Source organism: Aplidium turbinatum, chromosome 7 (genome assembly GCF_918807975.1).
Source record: "Aplidium turbinatum chromosome 7, kaAplTurb1.1, whole genome shotgun sequence".
NCBI lineage: Eukaryota > Metazoa > Chordata > Ascidiacea > Aplousobranchia > Polyclinidae > Aplidium > Aplidium turbinatum.
This window is the reverse complement of record NC_137478.1, coordinates 22,640,213-22,658,376: the sequence shown is the minus strand read 5'-3', so window position 1 is coordinate 22,658,376 and position 18,164 is coordinate 22,640,213. Positions and strand designations below refer to the sequence as shown.

Below are 18,164 nucleotides of genomic sequence, written 5' to 3'. Positions count from 1 at the left end.
AACCAGAACCCAACCTTCCGCTTTTAACATAGTGAGTGTTCTAGCACTTCTGATCACCTATCATATCGGGTCAAGCTGATTTGAAAATTGGGAAGTAAAATGATTGATTGAAACTGCTCGCACCAGTAAATCTTCACAACAGCGCGTCGCAGGATGCAAATTTTAATGACTGGTCAATAACCACCTGAAAAATATCCATTGCCCAGGTAAATATTCTTCACATGGACATTTTTTCTAGAGGAATATTTTCTGGGGGGTTATTTAAAGGGGAAATTTTTATGTACCTCGATTAACCAGATGGGCATTTTTCAAAAAAACAAAACTTTGCTTCGCTTTGAAGGAAACATTTTTTGTCAGTATCAATTCGTTTCCAGTTCGAAGGAATTTTGTTGTGCAGTCGAAACGATGTGCGAAAACAACTTTGCAGTAAGTGCCCAAAAGTTGTAGTGCTTGGCCTGGTGTTATGTTCTTCAAAGATTCACTATCGGGGCTTACAAAAACAAAAGCATTTCGCAACGTCTCTTAACATTTATCCGCGATAGTTTTCTCGTTTCGAACAGCCCTACAAAACTAGAAGCCTGTTGTGGATATTTCGGTAAAAGGTGCTGTGGGTCGTAGCCTAAATTGTGTAGGCTAGTAGATAAAATATTATATGGAACATCATTCTCAAACAAGCTGCAGTTTGAGTTGAGAATGTGAGGGGGCACAGCCATATCTAAAATGGGGCCCACTGACCAGTTTTGTTTAATAATGGTACCGGCAAATTCAAGGGTATGAAACTTAGTTTGACAAAGTTCCCGGCTTTTTCCTGTCAGTGCGCATTGCATGGTAACAAGTAATCTTTCGAATTTATGCTTTCAGTTACTTCTTTGTTGCCAGGTGTCATCAGTGTGTGGGAAAACGTACATATGCATGGGAATTTTACTGGTTTGAATGATTAGATATTTTTTAATTACAAAATATCTCGCATGCTGTCAATGAACGAGATTCAATTTAATGCAGCACCATTTACCAGCCAAAAATTAATTGCGTGTTTGAAATGCTTTCTGGGGTGCATTGGGCTGTCTGCGTTAAAAATGTTTTCATTGTCATGGTATAGTTTGGGTTATGTTTCCAATGAAATCTTATTGATTTTGTTAACGGTGCAAAATTAAATCGTGCTGTGTCATAACATTCTTTTCGAAGTCACGTGATAGGCAGGAAGTGATGAGCTTTTCACGAGTGCCATGTTTGTCAATCATAAATCTTTGTACAATTATTGCTAAATTGTGCCTTGTTTAGAAATACCAACAATACCTTACTGAGCAAACCCCACTTCTGCAGTAACCCATCCAAAGAAAATGTTATTTCCTTACCCTATTGTTACATTTATTTAAACGTAAACAAGACCAAAACCTTATTGCACTGTTGCGAAGCTGCCCACACCGCATGTGTTTAAAATTTTACAATTACAACCCTGGCAATGCGCAGTCACTACATTTCTAAACAGCCTGAGTTAAAAAGGACAAAGTTAACCTACAACAAAAAGAACTCCGTGCTAAACGCAAGGCGCATCAATTTACAACTTTTTACTTAACTAATTTAACTTAACCTTGAATACATTCTACCACCGAACCGATACAATTTTTGAAAAATGCGGCAGCCAACAAACATGGCGATTTTTAACTTATTTTAACGGTGAACCAGTCTGAAGTTTAATTTGCTGACAAAAATGATTCTGGTTCAAAACTACTTGAGTAGATGCCTGGAGTTTAAAATTAACTAAAGCAAGTCCTTGGTTTGTTAAAAAATTCAGATTCTTGGACAATAACCCTGGGTGTTTCTTCGTCGCAGACAAATAATCTCAACCGTTCCACGAAACAAACCAGTGAAAAGATGGCAGAGAAAAGAATGAAGAGAAAATGTAGAATCCTCAGCACAGTGTTACGTCATAGTTAAGAAAACTATTTTCACCCTTCTGATTGGACACCACGAACAAAAGGACTTAATCATGGTGTGACGTCACAGGACGAACAACCAGGACACCGTAGAAAGATGGCCGCCATTGCTGTGTAAAACTTAATATGGTAGTTTTGACACGTATTAAAAGGATATTCCTTGAGCCTTTCCTAAGCAAAAAAGACGATATATTTTCAGCCTAGACCTTTGCGTTAACCCTCATTATTATTAAAACATTAAAGTTGAACGATTAAACAATAAAATGTTAAATTTCAAGCTTACAACTTACAGCTTCATCAACAAGGCTTGCAGCATGGATGAGCAAATTTTAAAAGCCCATATACCTTCACCACAATATATCGATATATGTACATGACATCGGACCTACAGAACTTCTCTCTATAAACTTTTTGAGGAATTGTGTTATCACTTGTTCTATATCAACTTGTGATTTATCAAAGCATAAAAAATCGGCTTCAAACGAGGTGTAAACTTTTCGCTATGCTTCGGCCAGCATTCCGTCCGTTTGTGATTTGCTGGTGACGCAATCACGCATGCGCAAAGACAGACTGTTCAGTCATAAAAAAGAGAAGGAAAAGAAAAGGTTGTGAACAATGCTAAATTCTGAGGGAGGTTAAACAGACTTTTTAAAAAAGTAATTTTATCAAATTGAAGAAAAATAGTCGAAAAAACATGATTCCAAAAGAGAATTGAAAAATGTATAATAGCAACACAATCTCACTCATAATCTATTCTTTGATGCAGTAAAACCTAATTTTTCTTAAAACAAAAGAAAATTCTTCCAAAATATTCGACAGGAAGTTAAGGCGAAAAAATTAAAGTTTTATGTCGAAAAAAATACTTTGAATTTTCATAGATCACGAAATCTTTTTGTTTTTTTACTTTGTGACACCATGGTGACACTGAATAGACCGAAATTAGTAAACTTTCAAAAAACACGGTTGCCAACCACTGCTTTCTGGTTTCAGAAATTCTTGCGCGTATCTTTTTGTTTCCAACAAACGAAAACAAAATGCTTTTATTTTTGCTTTGCTTTGATATCTCATTTGAAATGCAACAAAACTATGACAAACCATTTTGTTTCAAAACAAAATTTCTGAAACATTTCTGTTTCGCTATGATAGTCAATAATATATACAACGAACAAACTGAACAGAGCTTTTATTTTTTGCAAAATTTTACCAGAGAAAAGTTCAAAAATGCTCATTCGATTTTGATGTTTTGAAACTTCGTTGTGATATACAAATAAAGCATGCAAATTTTCTGATTGCTCACTTCAAAACGGTCAGTATTAGAAGAAAAGGCTTTAGTCTACATATCGATTCACCATGGGCTTAGCCTATGTGGTTTTTGTTTACTTTTTCTCCAACCATTTTGATAAAGCTTTTGATAAATCATTGCATTTTTAAAATAGGATAACCAGCTGTTTGACATAAAAATACTGTAACTTATTTTGACAATATGTTGAAATGATCTTGATTTTCTTTCGAAAAAAATTCAAGTTATGTCTATGTTTTACACTCGAAACGAAAAATAGGCAACAACAATCATTTGAATCTCAAAGTGCATGATCTTGAGGCATGTTGTTCTTACTTACCAATAAACTTACCAATTAGCTTAGCCTACTAGTGTTCGAAACAAAAAACTATGAGAATTATTCTGAACAAAACAAAATCTGGTTTTGAAGCAAAAGCTCTTTGTCTTGTAAATCACAAGAAGGCTTTCTGTTGTTTTGTGTCCGCTTAGTCCCTACTATTAGATCTAGCAGGGTAATGTATGTAAATTGTAGGCTACGTGCGTTTGGACTTGCTTTTTTCGAGTTTAATTGCGACAAAGAGATGAAATACCATGTCGACAATCTTGCTAATTCCTTCTTTAAAAAAAAGAGTCTCTCCAAGCCCAAACAATGGATAAGTCGCATTTTATATGAAAGATGTCTAACAGAAATTAATTTTTACACCAGAAGTGCCGCAACTAGATATATTTTGCTGCGAGTAGAAATAAGTGTTTTATGAAATAATTTTTGCGCACAATGACTTCACTATGCAAGGTTAGTACATTCACACAAGATAAGTAGCGCAGGCTATGTAGGATGAGCCCATTGGTCAATGGTTTAGTTCTTTACTTGGGGAAAATCTCCAGAGCAGAGCCCTTGATTAAATTATCTTTTTTAGAAGCTAAAATGTTATGTTGTCCATTTAAGGCTTATTTTTATATTTTTTTGATTGATATTGTACTGTTGCTCGGCTTCTACCATATTGTGCTGTGCATCTAACTTGCTTGTGTCGCAAGCTGCAGGTTATTCCAAGCGACGGATTGTACAAATTTGGACAGCAGGAGCTCAATTGTGCAACCTAGCGGCTTGTGATTCAGATTTTGTACCGTCATAAAACTACTTCTTTATCAATACTAGTTGCAATGTTTTATCTGATGAACGAGAAATTAAAAGTAGAAAAATACGAGTTGTTTTACTGCCTCACTGAAGTTTTGCACACCATGGCTGTGCGCATATCCAAAGTGAACAAATTCAATAAATTGAACTATACAAATCTAACCGCATGATCTGCATCTAGTCTATCCTTGCAAAACAGCGATAAATGTAACGTTTGGAAGGTACAGTAAAGTAGGCCAGTGGTTATTCAACTTCCTTGGACTACAGCCAGAGATGGGCAAGATCACCAGTATTGGTGATCTTGAAGATCAAGATCAAGATCACCAAGAATAGGTGATCTTGAAGATCAAGATCACCAAACTATGTGATCTTGAAGATCAAGATCAAGATCGTGATCTTGAAGATCAAAATCACTTTCAAGATCACTTTTTGTGTACCGGTACTTGAAAAAAAATCAAGTTTTTGATCAATGATGTTGCATAAAATAATTAGCCTACTATAAGCAACCTGGGTAAAGGTATATAGTTGGTATTGCTAACTTTTAACTACTCGATCGCTGGCCTAAGAATTGTAATAAGTTAGTGACTGTTGCTATTTAGGCCTATCAATTGTTGACGTAGTTTGCGTATAATTGCAACGTCACACCCAAGGCCGAGGTTACACACACTAGTACTGAAAAAGTCGCCAAATTAGTGTTATGCTTTTTATTTATAATAAATAAATAAAAATAAACTCTGAACTGCATCATTTTTTACCAAATTTTTGTCTGGTTCATGTGGGAGTTTTATTCGTGTTAGGCTACTAAGTAGTTTTAACTTTCACTGTATTATGTCAGTGTTTATTGCACCATTGACCCATCTGGCAACCTTGATACTTTTGTCTGTAATCAAAAACGTTCAGAGGTTTTCGGTCAGACAAACCGCTCCATACTCAGACCCTAAACATTGTAAACAAGTCTTGGTCTGGTTAATTTTCTGCAATAAACCACTTTACATGACCAAAGTCGGCTAGAGTCCAGATTTTTTAACACCGCCATTCTAGACTTTTGAAACATCTAAAATTGAGCCAAAGAAAGCAAACATTTCTTTAAAATTCACACATGGAAATTGTGAACAAAGTTAAATCATTTTTATTATAAGTCAACATAAAGTAGGCTACACGGAAGTTGACTTCTTTATTATGACCACCACAGAAAACTTTTTTCTATTTGAAATGGCAACACTGACCAGATTAGATGGACTTTAAATCGTCTTTTGTTGGACACATATCGTATTAACAGTGGCTTAATGTTAGTAGTTGCCACTAATTACTTTGTACAGTACGAGTTCTAAAAAAATGCCTCTTTCCAGCAAGTAAACTTCAATTTTAAAGTGATCTTGATCTTATTGTTCTTCAAGATCAAGATCACACAAAAAAAAGTGATCTTAGATCAAGATCAAGATCACCAAAAAAAAAGTGATCTTGAAGATCAAGATCAAGATCACGATCTTGATCTTCAAGATCACTTGTGATCTTCAAGATCACTTGTGATCTTCAAGATCACGCCCATCTCTGACTACAGCACACCAAAGAATTACCGAATGTACCGTGACACATTGAATTGTTCGTCATTGGCTTTTCGAAATATTGCTTTTCATAAACTTTTTTTTTATCAAAGCTGCTACTTTGAACAAACTAAACATGTTAGAAGTTATTGAAGTTAGTTGTATTTTATTCAATGTACATTTCAGTAAATTCATTTACTTTTGCTACAATGTGAATTATAGTGAAATAACTACCATAGGCTACATGCTTTTCTTAACATTTTAGTCTGCGACCACAGTCACCACAAAGGCTTTAACAGCCTCTGTTCTAATTTGGGCCTATGATTGCGAAACGTTTTGCAAAATGTTGAAGAGTCACAAACAAAAACGTTTAGGAGTTCTGACGTACTTACATTATATCAGCGTTTCCACTTTTTTCGTGAGGAAATGCACTTTATACAGTATTGAAAAATTTCACGTAGGCTATTCTCACACAAACTCTCAAAAATCTTACTCGTGTTCCAGCAAAAAAAAAACTCGATTATAGAGTGTAGTTATAAAAATGCCGTAAGTCGCATTTTTGTCGATCGTTTCACAAACAACTACGATTTCAGGAGCAATTTTGATCTTCGAAGCCATTTTTTTTTAAACTGATGTTTTTGTAACTTGGATACGGTATGTTCAAACTTCGACAGAACATTAAGCATGCACTATTATTGAGTTTTCGTTTCCATCTTATCAATGCATGGTTCGGAGTGTTCAGACTCAGTACGTAGTAGGCCTATATGTGGTTTCTTTATTGTTTCGACCAAACGTTGACCTTCGAAAAGTGAGATTTTTTTCTAATTGCCAACTCAAAGGTTGGAAATAAGAAAGTAGCGCATATAAATCGAACAACGTTTTCAACACGGATCCAGCAAGTAGCCTTAGAGGGTCAAGGCTGACCAAAGGGGAGTAATTTATTGTTTCGCCCCAAATATTTTACATAAAAACTCTATATTTAGCAGTATTAGACAAAGCTTTACTCTTGACTTAGGCTGAAAGTAAGCTACTCTCAGAATACGCAATTTTAAATTTTGTTCAAATTTTTTTGTGGATGCTCCCCCAGATCCCCCTATGGATGTCTACCTTTGGTGACTTGTTACCGGGCTCACTCACATGTGCAAAAATATTTGACTCCCGCAAAATAATGTGCTGGTTACAACTTTGGGTGGGGGAGGGGAATTTCAACAAAACACAATAAGTTAATGTACGACCTTGCAAATACATGTAAATAAACTTTTGTATTCTTTGTCAAACAAATTTAACTTTCCGTTACTGGTTTCAGAAAAGTAGGAGAGATCGGTGACCAGTGGGACTTTTTACCAGTGGGACACTAGCCTACCAATTTCTTGAACCTTGGTGTCAAATGAGTAATGACTAAAATTTTACTTGTGGAACGAAGATGCTGATCAATGTCGTTACTTTAAAGTAGTTTGATTGCAAAATTTCTTGTAATTCAACCATGACATCAAAAAGACTTTTTTCACTTTGCGAAGAAAATAGGAATGGTCAGATATCTTTTATGCTTTCAATTTAACTGTAACTTTATATAAAAATAAAAAAAATAAAAAACACAAGAGGCTAGGATGTGTTTCTCGGTAGTCGAGTGTAACAAGAATTGACAGCGATAGACACTTTCGGTCTTTCGCCCATGAAGCTGGGCTCATCAATATCGCACGACTAATTCATGCCACATAGTTCTATTCTCAACCGCTGCTTTATCAGTCAATTGAATCCTTACCTTTGTAGAAGGATTCAATTGACTGACAAAAGCAGCGGTTGAGAACTATGTGGCACGATTTAGTGGTGCGATACTGATGAGCTCATATGTTTTTGAAAAAAAGTCTTGATGGCTAGTATGGAGGCTACACCGGTATGGTTAGTAAAACACAATGCTCGCTCTTCTATAGTGGGTAGTCAGGTAGTGCTGATGTTTCCTGTGCTGATGCCAGGAAGATTGCTCCTTAGGCTAGGATGGATGCAAAAGCACTACCAAATCAACAAATTATCTCTGAAGAATGCGGCTTTGTAAAGTTTCATTTCGGTTGCAGGCCTCTAACAATTTTGTGCTCTTGCACAGGGGCTCCGGACATTTCCTGAGAGTAGGGACGGGAACGATGTTTTGACATCGACAGGAGACTGATTGGATTTTTGCATCACATATAGCCTACCTACTTCTGGGAAGTCGCCCCCCAGACCCCCTTCGCATTACTGAAAGCTTCAGTTTCTTATGACTTACAGCGTCTTCGGCGGCATGTTTCCCGCCGAACATTTTTCCATTAAAATCTAAAAATTATTTCTATGAATCTAAAGTTGCGAGCAAAAGCTCTACATTTGCCACATTTTTTGATGTTTTGGGACAATTTTGACTGGAAGAGGAGACGTACGCAAAAATCCTTCTCTGTGTATTCTTCCTTGGCTCAAGTGTTCCAAATTTTGCTCTTCAGATGCTAAAAGGTTAAATTTGTAACGTCAAAAGCGTTAAGGTCAAAGCTTTAATCTATAACTTAATGTACAATTACATGAATACAACACGATAATCTGTGACATAACATATACAGTGAAAGAAAGAGTTTCAGCATCTAGCTCTTAGACTTAAAATACCGGTATTGAGTCTTAAAGCAGTCATTGTGCTTCAGAGCCATGAGAGATTGGGAGGTAATCACCTCCCGGCCCCCCTCTAACGGACTCCATGCTCTTGAATCACAACGGGTCCAAAAGTATATCCTGGACTAACTCTGTCAACGTTACAGGTTGTCAATATCCAATATCTTTGCCATTTTAAGAGCGTGTAATTTTGCAACAGCACTATTTTACCAACAATTGAAATAAAATTTTCAAACAAGGCAACGAAAGTATAGTATAGCCCAGCATAAGTCAGGGGTGTGGTTGGTTTTGAATCTTTATCCTCGAACTGACAAAGCCTTGATTGGTTATTTCTGGTAGTTTCGCATACTTGTAGACTGTAGAGGCTTTTGACACAGGGCCGGTTACCGAGATTGACAGAGTGAAATTTCCGATAGTTGAAGTCTTGTTGCAGGGGAATTATTCCATCCATTAGGTGCCGCTGAATGGAGAGCAGTCCTTAGAATGCGTTGCTCAAGCGCACACCCCGAGAGTCGAACCAGCGCCGCTTGTTCTTGAAGCTTCTTCGTTCACGAAGTTACGCGCTAACCAACTGTGTGCAAACCATGGGCTGTAAGATTAAATTTTTTTGGCCAGCATAATGATTCGAGTTTAAATAATGTGTGGCCCGCTAAACAATTTACATTTATGTCTTAAATTTGCAACTTTATTAAACATTATTATTTTTGTTTGGCAACCCGACAAGTGTGAAATTAAGCAAACAAATCTTTTCCTACATCCTTTGTGGTTACATCTTTTGATTGCAGCCACATAGTATCTGTGGTAGGGTAGCTTAGTTCTATTCGCTCGCACGCAAAACTTAAACTATTTTTCTCTTCTGCGGCAGGGGTGTGCAAACTTGCAGCACTGCTGGGCCACATACCAGCTTGGTTCGCGAGCTATAACTGGAAATATCTATTGTTACCTATAGGCTACTATGACGAAGGTGCACGCAGGCCCTGATTTAGGGGGTGCAGTTGCCCCGGGCCCCAATATGAAGGGCCTCCCAACGTGGAAAAATGTAATTTTGTGTTATTATTTTCTTTCAGCCTATGAAGTTTCTGCAAAATGCCTTCTTTTTCTTTCAAGGTTAGGCTAATTTTTATTCACAAGGTGGCGACTGAGCTTGGTGTAAAGGCATTAGCAACATTGTGGGTGACTTCCAAGTTATCTTGTAAAGCTTTTCCTGCCTCTGCGCGAAAAAAATTTTTTCACGGGGCCCCCGATCTAAAAGTACCCCGGGCTCCCATCAGTTAAACTCGCCCCTGGGTCCACGCAGCTACCTCACGCCCAGTTAGCCTGAAGGCGCCTTTAGACAGGGCGAGGATCACGGAACTGCAGCGCGATGCTAAGCGGATGGACATTCCCACACAGCATATACTAAAAGTAAAACTGTCAAACTGAGTGGGCCCCCGGCCGAAGGGGGGTAGGCGATTAGCACAGCCTTGCCCTGGTTATGCGAATCTTTATCCTCACACTGAGTAAGCACCTTTGGAAGCATAAATCTGGCAGTCTCACCACACCAGGTCACCGAGATTTACGGAGTGAAGACCTCTTGTTAAAGTGTGATTGCAGTTAATTATTCTATTCACTTGAGTGTTGCAAATTGCAAACAGGTTGTTGAAGTGCTTTGCTGAGCAGAAAACTTTTGTTTCACTCCAAAAGCACAAAAGCCTTCCAGGCTATAAACAAAAAGCGTTGTGGAAGCAATACACTCTTTAGACAATAAAAAAAGTTATGGCATTCCTATCTAACCACGGTATGAAGGCGTCGACTGCCAATAACAAAATACCCCATTTTCACCCTACAAAGCAGTAAAATATCAATTTTGTACGTTAGGTATGTGTTCATTAACCTGCCTCAAGTTACCTGTTCACCGTCAGTGTAAGCTGTCCTTACGCCAATCACAGACGCACAAGTTGCAAAAACCAGCCTGTAATCTATTAAATTTAGCATTTAAAGGTAAACGTCTCAAGAAAAGTGGATGTATTTAATCAAAAAAATAAAGAGCCGAAACTGAAGATACTAAACTCATGTTCAGCAAAAGTTCGAAAACGAAACTGTTTTCATTTTCAGTGCTATTGAATACACGCTTTTTAGCCAGAAAATTACGCAGATCTCAGAAAATCAGTGAGTAATCTGTAAAAAACATTACAACTTTAAAGGAATCCATTTCATTTAAGTCATTTCAATTATTCTGATTCAACTGAAGGATGTCGATTGGAAGTCAGGCTTAGAAAAAAAAAAATACAACCCAAAGGATAACCACAAACAATGCAAAATACGGTTATTTTTACGCAGGTAAGACGTCTTTGCGATGTTATATCAACATTCTTCGGCGGTTGAATCATAAGCTTTTACTATCTCATGAGAACAATCAAATTCATAGCACTTACATATACACCGAAAACTTAGGTGAAGTAAATTGTTGTGTATAGGCCTACAACTATACAATATAGCATACATCCAGCTAAAGTATAAATTTCTTACAGGCAAAATAGTCAATGGAAGGGATAATTTATACCTTTTTTTCAAGGTGATTAACTGTTTATACTTCGGACATGAGAAACTACTTTTAATAACATTTTAGGTCTACTAGTTGTCACGAAATAGTAAACTTGGAGAAAAGAAATAAACAAATGTGATGTCATCCGGGCTAGTCACGATAAAACACGTTAAAAAATGACAAATCACAAGTATGGTTGCTCGCGTATGCTGCAGAGTCCATGACACTCAAAAGAAAGGGGCAGTGATCGGATGAGATTCCTACCCAAACGACAAATCAGTTGTTTTTACATTGATTCAACTTCTGTACAAAGAAAGGTAAAAAAACGATTGATTTGTTGTCTGGGTAATCACACAATTGCGATTTTTGCGTTAATTAATGGAAAACCGATGACTCTAAAGTCTAAACTAACAGGAGTCGTGAAAATTGGCAAAGAAAAAACTGAAACCAAAGCTCCAGCAGTAATTCAAGAGCAATATCGTGATTGAGATATTTGTTTCAACATTGTAGCATTTTACAGAAATTGCTAATTGAAACCATCGAAATCACTTAAAAATTTATACTGAGCTGACATCGGTGCGTAATTTGACGTTTCTCCAACGTCTACAATCAAAAAAAAATAGTAAAATACACGTGAAAAATATTTTATCAACATTGCGATGAGAAGCAGTGAGGCTAAAAGAACAGAAGAAAACAGAAAATAAAATTTCGATTTCATTGTCGTTACTGCACAAGACTATCATCAACAACGATACAAGAAATTCTGTAAAAAGCGGGACGTCTTTACTGCATCAAATAATGATTTTTGGACAGAAGAACTACATTGCGCTCATGCAATGAATAAGTTGGATAGGAATTATGTTGAAGCAAAATGTACCGAAAATACAAATGTGCACAAACGCAAGGCCAACATAACTCGTGCTGATTACGGACGGGATACTTGTATAAAACAACACGATTTCAGACTCACTAGCAAGCAGATGCGTTCATTTGACATCGATTCAACGTCTACAAACGTTGAATCGATGCAAAAAGGACAGATTTTGCCAGAAGGGTATATGCTTGGCCATAAGATACCACAGTCTGAGTCGGTATTTTAGTCTACTCGTGAGTGATGAGTAGGGCCATTTTTATATGACCTTAAAAAATCAATAATATGACTTTATTTTTTGGAAAATATGACTTTATATGACTTTATGTGAAAATCGTTTATTTTTACATACGAACAACGTCACTCACGGAACTAAAGAGTAAAACATACGCAACACAACAGTAATACACATCCATTTTTATTTTAAATCACTGTTGTAGTACAGTTTCATGTAGTGTGGAATGTTAGAGTCTTTGAAGTTACGATTTGGACGTAAAAATGACTTTAGTAAGGAAAATGAGCGCTCCACAGACGCTGATGTGGGTTGACACTTCTGCAGTTTTGCATAAAGCGCTGGTGAAATGTCTTGTCTTTGTAGCTCCATAATTTGTTTCACATCGTTTTTGTCCAATCGCTTCTTAATGTAATTTTTGAGCTCAAGCGGATCTTTTCCGAAATCAAGGGCATTTAGATCAGCATGGGCCTCTTTGATGGTGTACGTACAACTTTTCATTTTGAGTATTAAGTTGACCTCAATGCGTGACCTCATAAAATATAGGTCTGTGACTGTAAGTGTTATGTAGGCTAATCCTACAGTTTGCCTTTGTTCAATCAGAAATTGCCTTACTTTCTTAGTGCTTTGCTTCACCGCTTAAATTGGTATTTTTTTTTTAAGTATACAACGGTATGACTTTATAACTTAAAAAGCTGATTTATGACCTAACCAGGAAAATATGACTTTATATGACTTCATAACTTTCTTAATATACCTCATAGGGATGCAGTTTTTGCGTTAAAATTGATTTCACGACTTACTGATGCATGGAAAAAAATATGACTTTAATGACTTTAAATGGCCCTAGTGATGAGTAAATCTTCATTGCAACTTGAAGTTGAGGTAACCCGATCAAAGTGGTTCAAACCGGTTTCAAACGTGTTTCCTTCCTTAATACGGAGCAAATCTGTATCCTCTGGTGTGGGTCAAAGCAGCCTGAAAAGAAGTTGGTTGTTTAGCGGAGTAACACAAGCAACTAAAACGAGTAGAAATTTGCTGCAAATAATAAAAACTGAAAGTGATGGAAATGGTTTTCAGTGTCTGTCATGAGAGAAGTCAAGCATGGCTGTCTACCACTTCGCAGAAAAAAATAACATATCATAGAAGGAGATTCGAACAAGTTACTGATCTCTTCGCGCTGTTATGCAATCCTGCGCATTTTGACAATGAAAATATTGTGCAAAAGCAGGAGATTTAATATACAGAACCACATCGTACAACGCATACGCATTCCGAATTGTACACAAGCTTTGAAAATTCAACCAAAATAGAGAGAAGCAGGTTTATGAAAAGGTGGGGCTTGCGCTGGCATGCAAATCGTGTGAGGCGCAAGATGGAGCGATTATCAAGAGTCGAGTCGCGTTAAAAATGGGGCGAGATTAGAAACTGCGTTTATGATATGATCATCCACGCAGACAGGGGACACAAAGATGTCTTCCTTCACTAAAAATGAAACTTATTGGAACAAAATAAATTGATTTGACTTGACTTATTCTAAACAATGAAGCCACTCCGGATCGTTGAATGCAAATTGATCGTTTAGCTTCATAGATTTTAGTTTCTTAGATTTGTTCCTGTTGTTTTATTCGTTCAGGTATCATAGTAGGCTACACACCATCGACGCTGTTTGAGAATGTCAGTCGTGTGGACTGACGAAACGTAGGAAATGAAACTCGTTACCTTATTTAACACTTCGGCCCACAGCCTGTACGATAGAATGACTTACTGTTTAGACAAACTTTCAGTTAAAAGTTTCATTCAATATTGTCATAAGCTGTTACAAGAAACAAAACGAAAAAATGTTATTACAGAGGAACAAAGTGAATCAAGCATAGAAAGCTATCATTGAATTTGAAAACAACTTGTGCTACTCGCGACGTCAATTGAACAGTTGAACACAAGCCAAGACGTACGGCAAATTTGTGACAAACTTAAGCAAAACCTTTACATGACAGGTTTTTAACCAACTTGAAGAGTGAAAACCTTCGTGCTTGAAGAACTGCTGTCATTATGGGGAGGTGTACTGTGAAGTCATGTATGACAGAAAGGTGCCAGAAAAACTGAAGTGGAAATTGTATAAAACGATGGCAAGACAAGCAATGTTGTATGATATTCAGGAATGCCCTGACGAAGACAGTGGACAGGAAAATGCAAGTGGCTGAAATGAAAACGCTGCGGTGGTCTCTGGGGTTGACAAAGCAGGACCAAGCAAGAAATGAAGAATGAGACAGTTGGAAGTTTGCAAAAAAAAAGCGAGGAAGGCCGAAAAGAGGATGGGGAGACTGTGTGGCAGAAGACATGGAAATAGTGGGAGTGAAGGAAAACGATGCTGTGGACAGACTGATGTGCATGTCAGTCAGTCGTTTATTTTTGTTTGGATGCAAAACGTACATAAAAAAAATGAAAACACACTGCAATCCGCAACGCCGAGTCGACGATCTCACTTGAAGTGGGAATAAAGTCAGAGAGTACTGTGATGTCATGACATTTTGAAAGTTTTTAATTGAGGATTTGCAACGTCAAGTTTTCAATTTTGAAGTGAACCAATGACAAAGCACAATTACCGTTTTTGTTACGTTAAATCAAAGAACACGAATTCGTTGACAAGTGGCGTGCTGCAGTCATCAACATTCATTGATTAATCATTATTAAGAATTCACGTGGTTGCAACGTAACTAGATGTCAAATCAACGTGAAAAGGACAACTCCTGCAAGCTTGATTGACAAACGTACAACAAATTGACTCGAATCACTTCATTTCAACATAAAATTGACCGTATTGAAAATCACTGTCGTGATTTGCATGATGTTTTGAATGTTCGAATGGCTTCCAAAAGTGCGCAAAAGTCATCCCCTACCACTGTTGGGAACGAACGTGTCATAATCATCATCATTATCATTGGTTACAAGAGTAGGTGCTCACTGCCTACCTACAATCCCTCCTCGGTCTGCCTCAATCATAATTGCAATTGTTTCTTGATTTATTTATTGAGTTAGTGAGTTGGGATAAAAACTTGATTTTGTATAAACTTACATTGGCTTTAACACGACAACTTAAATCCGTGGTACACATTCATTTCTCTAGCTTGCTTTTTTCGATAATGAAATGAAACTCAACACAAAGGCAGGCAAAATTGTGTCCAGAAACAACGGCTCCCAGCACGCAGCAAAAGGCGATAATCAGTTGTGAAATCTCTTTGCCACCAGGCAAGCCACGTCACGCAGAACACAGAAACAACGCAAATTCAATGTCAACAAATTTTCATCACAATTTCAATTCTAAACAAGTTTTCATCACAATTTCAATTCTAAACAAGTTTTCATCACAATTTCAATTCTAAACAAGATTTCATTACAATTTCAATTCTAAACAAGAGGGCAATTGACCCGCCGGAACAATCATCATTACGTTGGAAGTATAGAAATTGCTTACACTTTGGCAAACTGACTGAGCCACAACAAACTGAATGAAGAAAATACACTTCGGGTTCATGGTTATGCTTGCAATGAGCGAGCAAGAATAAAATTAAAATACATCACACCGGTTCAGTTAGTCTAAGCGCGTCACGATGGTGCATGCCAGCATGCGTCCGAGTGAACTTACCATTTTTTTCAAGGTTTAAACCAGAGCGGAAAGTGGTATTAGAGACTAAGAGAAAAATATTGTTACATAGTGATCAGTGTAAATTGACAACAACCATGATCATGTGAGAGTATCAGTACCAAGGTACATGGCTGCTTAGAGATTCGGCCTGTTCCGAATCAAAAAATTTCTTAACAGTCGTACTTATAATTTCTAAAAATGACATTTTTATCCGTCACTTGCCCCTCTAAGGCCTAGGCGACATCAGAGCTATAAAAAAGTTACCACATAGTGCAAGATGAGAAAATTTTTTTTTAGAAAATTTTGATATGTAACAGAATGCAGAGAGGGCCGTATCTTTGGGAAGGCCACATCTTGTCTGTATGATGACCGCAATGTGACATTACGTCAAGTTATCACAAGCGTTAATAGCCCAAATAGAAATTATAAATAAATTTTACAAAGTTACAACGCAGCCAGCAATTTAGCCCTCTAAAACGAATTGCGCAACCAAAATGTAAGTTAGGGAAAAAGTATTTCAATGGAACTCAGGACAATGCTTTGATGCCAGAAGCAAATTTTAGTTTTTATGACACAAGAAAACTACCACCTAGTTAGAAAACATAACTTTCCAGAGATTTAACTTTTCCCCAATCAGCAACAGCCCTGTCACTAACTCACCCCGTATGCGCTTGGTGTAAGAGCGGCTTGTTGATATGGATCGAGGAGTTGAGTGCCGGCGGTGTAGGCGATCTGTTGTGGAGCAGCAACTGCCCCTGCGCCGGTGTAGGCGATCCCTGGTTGTATTTGAGCCGTCCCAGCCGCCGCTGCACTCTGAGTACCAGGGGCAGCTTGGAAGTATCTGGTGGCAGCGTATTGAGGAATTGTGTACGCAGTTGCCCCTGCGGGAGTTGCAGCGATCCCGGCAGGTTGTTGTTGCTTTAAATTGAAAAACAAAACGATTAAAACTTTGTCAGTGCCAGAAACGAGGATTTCAAACAAAAAAATAAGTTACAAGTTGCACCAAGACAAAGTTATACCTCTTCTAGGACTGCATGGTTATAAACCAGTTCATTAACTGATTTATTCCACTTATGCCAACTAAAATGAATTATTCCAATTAAAATATTTTAACAATTTGGTTCAGCGAACACCTGTTGAAATACATAAGGTTTGAACTTAAAGTAAACAGTTGCACTAAGGTGGGTAGAACACGGCTTTCTTAAATTTGCACAACGAACGGTAGAAACATCCGACAAACACGACATTAATGAAAGTGTCTACTATAAAAAGCACATATGTTTTGAATCTGACATCGAAACACTGCAAAATAGCTGCTTTTGCATATTATTCAGTACAAGTGCTCACCCAAACAACTTGGCCAGCTTGCATGGCGCCAGTCAGAGAGGAAAGATCATATCCAGTGGGTATGGCAGCAGCGTAGGCTGGCTGTTGGGCGTACAATGAACTTGTGTCGTACACGAGCCTGAAACAGAAGTAAACAGCTTTGAAGAACGCGAAGTATGTGAAGGTTACAGTAACCGCTCTGAAGCGTTAGTTAACTTAAATAAATGCTTGTACTTTTAAGAGTAGATATATGTCGCCACGTTTCTCCAACACTATGGGATGGAAATCACGCACAGGCACGCAAGACCTAGATAACGAAACAGCATTTGTTTAATTGTTTTACTTCACAAGTTACTAGAAGGAAACTTTTCTGTAAGTTTTCGTCTGGCAAAGTTATTTAATTGGTCATATAGCAAATAAATAAGTTGAATAAGACCAAGATCCGTAACACAAACCGCAAAATAGTTGCACAGTCAAAAAGGTAAGCTTTTTACGAGATTTTACGAAATGTAGCGATACACAATACCGTAAATACGCATTTTCAAAAAGATGGTTTATTTGCAACTTACGGAATGAGACCACCGTTGGCTGCTTGTAGAGCAACACTTCCTGCTGCTGCTGCTCCAACAGTAGGTGGTTGACGGACTAGAAGACCCCTGCCTCTGCCCCTGGCCAAAGCCAGCTGTCTGTTCGCGGCAGCCGTCAAAGGATTGGCTTGAAGGGCGGCTGTAACATAATGGGCATCTTGTCAATGTTTTAAAATCCTTCGTGGAAAGACATCTCAGACAGCAAAATCCGTCATTTTTACATTGATGCAACGTCTGCGGACGTTGATGTGATTTACTATTTTACGCAAGATACCGGATCTTAAGAAAAAAAAGGAGAAAATTAACGTTTTATCCGAGCTCAATCTCCTCTTTTAACGTTGATTCAGTGTTTGCAAACGTTGAACTAACGTAGAAAGGAAAAATTTTGCCAGCTAACTATTTTGCGTAATTAGGTTAATGTAAATCGAAATTAAAATTGTTCACACAGCCTTGAT

The 18,164-nt window shown here is 37.6% G+C and overlaps 1 protein-coding gene across 3 annotated transcripts in view; it reads right to left on the bottom strand.

The window, feature by feature from the left end:
- Positions 1-10,460: 10,460 nt before the first annotated feature.
- Positions 10,461-18,164, bottom strand: part of LOC145774652 (uncharacterized) — a 34,325-nt gene continuing 26,621 nt past the window's right edge. For all 3 annotated transcript variants that reach the window (XM_082585948.1, XM_082585946.1, XM_082585947.1), the window contains 4 exons: positions 17,692-17,848; positions 17,144-17,261; positions 16,457-16,714; positions 10,461-13,128 (listed from right to left, as the gene is read on the bottom strand). In XM_082585948.1, the coding sequence (XP_082442074.1) occupies positions 13,084-13,128; positions 16,457-16,714; positions 17,144-17,261; positions 17,692-17,848 (578 nt within the window). In that variant the 3' untranslated portion in view covers positions 10,461-13,083. The remainder of the gene's footprint in view (positions 13,129-16,456; positions 16,715-17,143; positions 17,262-17,691; positions 17,849-18,164) is intronic.